We start from the raw sequence: 10039 nt of genomic DNA on the forward strand, positions 1-10039 counted from the left end.
TAATTTTCAACTTTAATATTGTTTAAAAAACTAATTTGTGAGAGTTAACGTGTAAAAATTCAAAGGCATGTATTATAATATCTACAACTTTATTTCAACTATCTAATAGATTAATATCGTTGCTAAATATCATTCTCCCCACATATATATCATTGCTAATAACAAAAGAAAATATATTCTTCGCATCATTTACAACATCAATCAGAAATTAATTTTTACACATGAGTAGTCACAATAATTTCCATCATCTTAGAGAAAAACTCTTCAGTGTTTTTTTAGGAAACAAATTTAAAACTCAATAGAGTTAGATGAAACTTTTCAAATTTAAGAGTATAGTGTTGGTGAAAGTGAAATTCTTATCTAATGTTATATTTATTAAAACATTAAAATAAATTATATGACTCACTTAATTAGGTCTAAGATTGAGATTGATAGAATTGACCATTTAAGGTAGAAATTTATGATTGAACTTCTCATTAAGTTAGAAGTAAAACAAAAATATTGTGAAATAGAGATATGATAAACTTCACATATGGTTTTGTTGACTTGTACCATTGTTAAAAAGATTAATCTGTTGATGGAGCATCAACAGGAGCAGGTTCAGCACATATATGTGGGTTTTGCTTTCCAGAAATGGTGGGCTTGACATTTGCACATTGAGATGTAATCGATCCTCGACTTCCACTATAAGTGAGGTCAATATCAGCAACTTCTACACCTTCACATGGTATACTTTTGCTGCAAAGAAGTTTGACTGCGACCGGAGTAGCAGAAGTGCCTCTGATATTTTTGAAACTGACGTTGCTGATCTTAATTTTTGATGGAACCTAAAACACACCAAAAAAAATTATTGATATGATTATACCTCAAGTTTGCACTTTTCTTTAAAAGAAAAAAAAGAATATTTCTTGAAGTAACTAAGTTTAAAATGAATTAGAGGAATAATTTCAATACATGCCTTTCGGTTGCATTGATTCCATGGACAATATTCTTGGTCTATAATGACAGGATTGCTGACGTTAACCATTTCAATATCTTCGAAATGCATGTCAGAGGCTGCGAATGCGCCAGCAGAATCTGGCCATGTTTTGATCCTGACACCGTTTGAAGTATTGATTATTTTGCATGCTTTAACGGTAATTCCTATCACATCTTTTTCCTTGGTGTACTTGCCTAAGCTTCCTATGCTAATGCCATGTCCTGGACCGCAAGTTACACCAGTAATAGTTATATGTTTGTTGCTGTCTCCAACAGACACACAATCATCCCCAGTTGCGATTTTTGAATCGAGAATGTTAATCTCTTCTGAGCTACTTATGTGAATCCCATCGGTGTTGGGGCTATGGTCCGGTGCAATGATTGTCACGTGTTGAAAAGTAAAATTCTTGCAGCCCAAAAGATTGATGTGGAAATTCTTACTATCCAAGGAAGTAATGTCCTTCACTATTGAATTGGTGACGAAATTGAACTTCAAATTCTGAAACGTTTAAACAAAAAAGAGAGAGAGGAAAAAACTATGAGTTGAAGACAATTGAAATTATGTGTTTTAAATTATATATCAATTGGGGAATATATATAATTAGAGATTTTACCATTGGAAGTTTGGTACATATTTTATTTTTATGGCAATCATTCTTTTCCCAACCTGTTTTTCCTTGACCATCAAAAACTCCCGTGCCTGACAATGTTAGTTGATCAATATATTCGAAAATAACCAATCCATCTCCTGTTGGATGGAGAGGAGCTTGTAATGTCCCTTCGACTTGAACCTCAATAGGAACACTCTTGCAAGGACCTTTGAGGTTAGACTGACTTAATTGGTAAACTCCTTTTGGAATCAACAATTTACTTGGAGTGGTCGATGCACATGCTTCCTTCCATGCATTTGCTAAGGCCTGTAAGTTGAATTATTTCATCAAATTAAAATCTTCTATATAAATTTATTTTTTTTATTAATTATACATATACTTACCTGAGTAATATCAGTATTAGGTTTGGCACCATACTTAGTAACATCAAAAATGGATTGACCTTCAGTTGTAGATGCCAACAATAACAACAAAGATAATAATGCTACGATGTTTGATCTCAATCCAATCATTTCTACGCCTTTTACTTAGTCTAATCTCTTTTTTGTTTATAATTGTTACCTTAGAAATTTGAATGAATATGCAAATTCATTCGACCCTCTTTATATGGTAGAAGAAAATCGAATTGTGTTCAAAATTCTCTTCCAACTTCCATTTACTATATTTATCAAAGATTCAATCAAAGGTTGAAGTTAAATCATCATTTGTTTATCAAAAAATTAGTCATTCCTACAACATTTGAATGACTATTTCTCTCAATCCGATAAAATTCATTCCTTAAATTTCTCAGTATGAGACCAACACGCATGTCCACACCTCATAATGTGCAACAAGTGGCTTAAAATAAGTTTGAACAAAACATTATTACTTAAATTGCTATTTGTAAGAAGTGTGTCTCAAATATCTATAAATTTATTTAAATAGTTTATTAATAGGGTAATTAGACTAGTCGTTTATCAATAATAGATTTTGATATTATGCTATATTTGTAAATAAGTTGGTTCATTTTTCATTATTCAAAAAACTTCCTTATTAATATATATGTGAATCTCACCTGAAATTTAAATAGATCTATATTCTGCCTTAACACTTGTAAATATTATTTGGAATAACTTTAAAAAATAATGATAATTATAATAAATTAAAAAAATCAATTTCCGCTTTCAGAAAAATAATAAGTTAAATAATGTTTAGTATACCTTATCGAGCAGTTTTAGATAGTCCAAAGTGTTCTTATAAAGAATCTTAACAAATAAAGAGTATTTTACAAAATTGGATTAACTTATAAACTATTTATTTAAAGCAATAATGTTGTGATGGATTATATCCAAAATAACTTTATAATGATTAACTGACCATTTTCAAATTTTGGTAAAGAACGTTAGTTCTCAAGGCAACATGAGCCCTCGTTATAAGTGGGACAATGCAAGAAGAGGAGCCCCCTATATCTACCTTAATATTGGCTAATGGCTCCCAACATTGATAAATTGACAACTTTTTCTGAAATCAATGACACTAATCTTATTTGACATACAAAAATTTATAAATGCCTATAATGGATTCTCCATCCAAGGCGGATTGAAAAAACTTCTGAATCTTATAAACCAAATAAATAAGAATTTTCATTATAGTTATCTATTGTGGCTGATACCCTAACTTTCGTAGGGTCTTATAGTTTATAATTGTATTGTACAATCATCTTATCTTTCTAATAAAATATGTGATGTTTTATTTGACATTTAATTACATTAATCTACAAATCGATAAACTAACATCCAAGGTTATCTTGTAGTTTAAACATATATGTAAGACATATTGGTGGATCATGTTTAAGTGATAACCTAAATTGTTTCTAGTAGATGAATAAGGCTGGATACCTTATTCTAATGACACTACGAGTATGGTCCGTTTTGTAGATGTTACAATTGTTGTAAAGTGCTGAAAAGTAATCTGATCTTCATCATTCATGTGGAAGCATGTGAGCGGGGGTATTCTATACAAAGCAGCTTATGTCACACCCCACCCCCAGACCACCTTCTACACCTGGAAGAGGGATGCGACTGCAGCAGTTATCAACCCTTGAGCTGACACTTACTGTCTAATGATTCTTGCGGAATAACTCTGATACCATACTATAACTTCTACACAGCGGAATGATTAAGTCAAAGAGATAAACTATAACGGATTAAGTAGGCCCATCTTTTATTACGATAGTGAAATAACGTTAATACAACTTAAGGACTTAACAACAAAGTTTACAACGACAACCGTAAAAATCCTCCGGAAGTGTAATTGGGGCACGTGGCAGACCTTGACCTTAGCAGCATCCTGGAACTTCTCATCTTCTGCTACCTGATGGGAGGATTAAGAAAACATTTTGAAGAGTGTGAGATACTAAGCCCAATGAGTGGTTCTTTTAAGATGAAAATCACTTTGAAAATCATTATTTTTGGGAAATCAATCACATGCCAACACTCGCATTATAACTCATGCACAGTCAAAGATATAATCATGCAACTAGTAATCTTTATCCCAAAAGCTACACGTAGCATGCATATCATATCATCAATCAATACAATCATCTATGGAAACCTTCCTATGACCCCAATTCCCGCCAATGTACACATCGACCATTTTATTTATCCCACTAGTCATGCTTAGGTACTTGACCATATTTCCCGTCGGTCGTCACCGACTATTATTTCTTGCTGACCGAACCCAACCATATTTTCCCCCGATCGAAGCGACCAATTTTTCCTGCCAAGCACCTTTTGTTAAGCATGCTAACCACATCTCGGGCATAATTGCAGTTTCCATAGTTACTACACAAACAATATCATGGCAATCATTATATCACCAAAAGCATGTATTTTATATCTACAGATGCATATATTCCAATATCAGAGTATAAAGCTAAGTGAATACTCATAATATGCATTTACTATCAACACTGTATAAACACACAATATTCTTTATTTATCAAAGCAACATAACACTCACGATATATCGGAACTATAACGCTAAAACACTCACACTATGTGTTAATTATTAAAGCTATAATACTCACGATATATCGGAACTATAACGCTATAACACCCACACTATGTGTTAATGATCAAAGCTATAACACTCACCTTAATTACATAGGAGCCTTTCTAATAGTTCCATTTTCTACCTCGGGCTCCCTTTTTACCTCTAGAATCCAGATCCAATTTACAGCTTAGATTACTCATAATTCTAAACCTTATTTTGAGATACTTCGTTCTACAAAACTATTCTAAAATGTCTCAAGAATATTACCATAAAAGTGTAGCTCATAACTCTTCATGGTTTAGCCAGAATCATCCAAACATCAAGACTGGCCCAGCTTACCCAATAGCTCGACGCCTCTTTCTTTTTTTCATTCTCCAGCCCAATTCCTTAGAGCTTCTTCTCCGACAGCCTGACCATGAATACTATACTCTCTTATCTTTCAAATGGCTTTAGAATTACATCAAACGCTCGAATAGATTGGGAGATCTCCTAGTCTCAAGTTGATGCATTCTCCTCCACCCTCACTGTCCAATGCACTCTACTCTCCCCCTCTTTTTACGAATTTTATGATTTGTGATTTGAAAATGAAATCCCAAAGGCTCTATTTATAGGTGTCCAAACATCCTATGGTATTGACACCACCTACTTGGCTGCATGGTCAAATGTTTAATCCTCCCTTTATCAACGTAAGCTGACTTCGCCTTGGTTCAATGTGTTCTTCCCAAACGCATCCAACACAATTTCTTAAGGTCTAAGAATTTCTCTTAATCGGACACCTAAATTTAAATTGATGTTTACCCTTACATCTTCAAGCTTTGTTTGTATTCAATTTAGGGTTTTCAATGCATAATCTATAAGTTCGTGGCTAAATACAACACATAAATACCCGGCCGTTCGATGCACAGGCGATTTCCTTCGATCGCGTGGGCGTGACGTTCAAATGAGGTGTTCAGGCTGCTCTCGCTCTCTCCGCTCTCGCCCTCTCCCACTTTCTTTCTGGTCTCGCTCTTTCCACTCTCACTCTCTCCCATTTTTGCTCACAATCTCGCTCCCTCCACTCTCGCTCTCTCAAACTTTCTCGCTCAAACTCTCGCTCTCTCCAACTTCCTCGCTCAAACTCTTGCTCTTCTCCAATCTCGCTGTCTCTCCCATTCTCTCGCTCTCTCCCATTCTCTCGCTGCCTCACTCTCACTGGTATCGCTCTCTCCACTCTCATTCCTTCCAATCTCGTTAGCTACTGTGAATATGGTGTATCTCCGTGCAACATCCACACGTATTTTACCAAATAATTTTCTATATTTTCCTCAGTTCTTCAATCCTTTCTTCACTATTTAGGATTTAAGTCTTCAAGATTTTCTCTTCTTTTTATCCTTTTAGGGTCCTTTCTACTCGTACTCCAGGATCAAATATAGTTATCATAACTATAATACCTAACCATTATAGTTTACATTCACTCTTAGTAATTGCTGATCCACAGAAGGTGACAATTATTATAAATATTATGAAAATTGTAAAATAATTAGATTATTTACATAACATAGGATTTAACTTTCTCCTATTTAACCCCTTAATCACTTACTTAAGTAGGAATATGGAGATCTGGGTTTCACAGTTTATATAAGATCGGACCACGGAATAACTACTCTCATTATACAACGTCATTCATAATAGAGACTTACATTTCATTATGATGACCACAAAATTTGGTTCAAAAGGTAACTCTATGGGCAAACGTTGGCACGAAAGATCAAGATAGAATTCGAAAAGGACGAACTATGGGTTTCTATTTGTTGAAATGTGCTCCAAGTCCAAATTTGGACAAAGTTTGGTTAAAAGGGTACTTCTTGAAAGAAATCGAACACAAGGATTTCCATGAGCAGGGAAATGATCATTTCAAATTATAATCGTATATGAACTTTACAATTACAATCACAAACATAAACATACGGTTATGCAAAAATACGTAAATGATAGCATGCTATACAAATGATCAAGGACAAGAGTAACCCACTTTAATTGACTCATTACAAAGCTCCTTGATCATGAACGGTCGATCACAGCAACACACGAATGCTCGTCCAACACGACCGCTACACTGCATGATCCCCGTGCACTCGAACTCAGTGATCGCCTCGATCATGAACACCCCGAATAACACGAACGACCTCCACAAAACCTCGACAGTGTCGAGTTGAGTATAACACCACCAAGAAGGCTATCTTGGTAATCACGGTGTGAGAATCCAGAGGGTGGGCTCTGTATGGACTTTGTTTAAGGTAAAAAGTAGGAGGAAATACAATTGTGTAAATGAATGGGCAAGTAGGAGATGGCAGAACCTATCGTATAGGTCTATACTCAATCGTTTAGGAAAAGTTATACGATCGTCTAGCAAAAGCTATGCGATCGTTTAGCTCATCGCTTAGCTAAGTGTTTGTCGCTTACTAACACCACGATCATTTACCTTACTCCAAGCTGTCGCCTAGTAAATCCAACTTACTTGACAATTTCCCATGAGTATTTTTTCAACATTGGAAAATCTCTAATTTACAATTTTGCAAAAACTTACAAAATCTTACTAAAATTAGGAAAAACATTTTTTCTTTTACCTCACGGTTACCATGAAACCACCATTAACCTCCCACTCAATTGGTTGTTAGAGAAAAAGAGTTAATTATCCAATAATTAATATTATTATAAATATAAATGATAACTAACTTACCATATCATATTTATAACCTATAGTTTTAATATTTCATCTCATGTAACATATAAACCATAGCTCTTTTTATTATTCCATGATACTAAATGTAAATCTCATTTACATTAATCCTCCACTAGATGTATCTCATACATCATACCGATCATATTATATATAATCGAATTACCTCTGGTCAATTTCAACATTTCAAATCAACATCAAGAACTGATCCTTAACTAACTAAACTCTTTAGTCACGTGATCCACCATCCATCAATCTCCAGATACTTCACTAAAGATCGACAGTTGAACGCTCTTTACCACATATATACTATGTGTCCATCTTAACCAATCAACAGTGCGACAACCCTTTACAGATCGCTCGTAAGTACAGCTCGGCCAATAACCATTATGCCCCTGTAGTTACATCTAACTTCTTAAGTACCACTGAATCCTCTAATGAACATAAGTCATAGTCTAACTATGACTGAGTCCTCTCTTCCAAAGAGGAGTCTTGGCCACTATGTTCAAGCCCCGGAATCAGCCCTTAAGGGAGTAATCTCTCTACTTATCTCTGCTTCAAGAAAGAAGTGAATTCCATCTTGTGTAAGTGAGTTTCCAGCTCTCAGATCAGACAAGTCCCCAAAAAAGTAGGTATGTTGAGTTGGCAATCTGGCCACTCTCACCCATACTAATCAAAGAACCGCCCTCAAAGGCAGGAGTTCCCAAAACACTCAGGATTGAGGTCATGTCATCTATGGTCGTTTAGGCGAGATGTAAGTCTCCAATATCAACGGCGTTATATACAAAGTCTAGTCATCTCGTGGTCCGGTCTTATACAAACTCTTTGTTATAGGACACCCCCGCTTGCATGTCTCCACATGAATGGTCAGGATCTACCATCAATAGCAGTTTACAACACTTGCAAACCTCTACAAAGCGGGTCGTATCCGTATTGTCACCAGGATCAGGTATCCCACCTTAATCCTTATACTACAGACCTATTTAGGATATCACTTAAGGCATCACTAAAACAATTTCAGGATTTAATGTCGGTTAACAACCGACATTAAAGATAGCGTTATTGAAGCCCTTTAATGTCGATTGCCCTTAATGTCGGTTTTAAACCAACATTAAAGGGCTTTAATAACACAGTCTTTAATGTCGATTGCAACCGACATTCAAGGCCTTCAATGTCGGTTACAACCGACATTAAAGCCTGTGTTATTTTTTAAAAATTCTTAACCGACATTAAAGCTCAACTTTTTTTTTTAATTCCGTTGTCGAATCTATTTTTTTGGTCAATAAGTTAAAAATGACATTATACCTTTCGTGTTGGGTCAGGACATGTCCATCATTGTTTTATATTAAAAAGTATATAAAAATTTGCATGGCAAGCCCATCAATATTTGTCTTCCACCTATGAATTTATCCACAAACAAGAATCAATATTTCTAATCCATTACATATACTCATCAAAATATGAAATAAACACACTAATCACCAATATTTGCATAACAATACCAGACTTTCATAGAATACTTACACCAAGCCATCATTTCTCTTATTCAAAAATATCAATTAGTACTAATTCCATGAATACTTAACACCAAATACCCCATGAACGCAATAAAAATATATTATACATAAATCTTCCAATAATAAACAAATCATGTCTTCCACCTATGATTTTATTCAAAAACAAGAATCAATATTTACAATCCATTACATATACTCATCAAAATATGAAATAAATACACTAATCACCAACATTTGCAAAACAATACCAGACTTTCATAGAATACTTACACCAAGCCATCATTTCTCTCATTCAAAAATATCAATTAGTACTAATTCCATTCACAAAGATTATAGTTAGATAAATTTACATTCATTCTAAGCTAGCATTTACATTCTATTGAGACAAAAAACAAGAATTACATCCTTACATAAATTGGCCAACAAAACTTGTCCATTGGGTTCGAATTACGTCAATCTCTCCTTGGGTATATGCATCTTTTGTATTGAACTACAAAGAGGAAAAAAAAAAGATAAATTCAACATAAGTTTACATCCATTTATTAAATTAAATCTAGTACTATATAAAAAATAAATAATTTACGTACCAGACTAGTAACGGGAGTAGTAGGATTATGCACTATTTCGTGTATATACTTTTTGCACATAGTACCCACATCCTACATAATCTACTTGACGAGGGCGCTGCATATAAAGAAGTTGAAAACAATTATTCTTATGTTTGAATGAACATAAATTGTTAAAAAAATGAATGCAAATTTACCTTTACAAGTTTCAATTTTGGAGAAGATCGATGGTGTTGGAGATCGTCTTGGCTTGCCATGTTTTCAATCCACTAAATAGTTTGAAAACATAAGTTAAACATAAATACTTCAATTAAGAGCTAAGAAAGTTCAATTACACTTACATATTTATAACTCGATGAAAATACCCTTGAAGCTTACTTCGAAGAGAGTCCAAAATATAAACACAATTTTCTTATAGATTGATTATAATCAATATCCAATGATAACTATAATAAGCAACAATTTTGAAATATTAGTACGTGTATAATGCAAATTAAAGATAACTTAAGAACTTGTATCTACTTACCCTGTGTTATATGGAATGAGGACTAATTGGTCTAAATTAGCCAATTCTAGTTGATTCGCTAAATTTCTTGATCGGATATCTTGAGACTT

General features: G+C 34.1%; 1 protein-coding gene across 1 annotated transcript; it reads right to left on the reverse strand.

Annotated features, from left to right (window-relative positions):
* Nucleotides 1–524: 524 nt before the first annotated feature.
* On the reverse strand, nt 525–2101 carry LOC150030429 (exopolygalacturonase-like). Its single transcript, XM_090309712.1, has 4 exons — nt 1973–2101; nt 1593–1895; nt 959–1477; nt 525–827 (listed from the first exon to the last, which is right to left on the reverse strand). The coding sequence occupies exons 1-4, from the start codon at nt 2099–2101 to the stop codon at nt 567–569; spliced, it is 1212 nt and encodes a 403-aa protein (XP_090165838.1). The 3' UTR covers nt 525–566.
* Between the last annotated feature and the right edge of the window lie 7938 nt (nt 2102–10039).

This window comes from Benincasa hispida, unplaced genomic scaffold, assembly GCF_027475165.1.
Source record: "Benincasa hispida cultivar pf3 unplaced genomic scaffold, pf3_genome.v1.1 HicScf209, whole genome shotgun sequence".
Taxonomy (NCBI): Eukaryota; Viridiplantae; Streptophyta; class Magnoliopsida; order Cucurbitales; family Cucurbitaceae; genus Benincasa; species Benincasa hispida.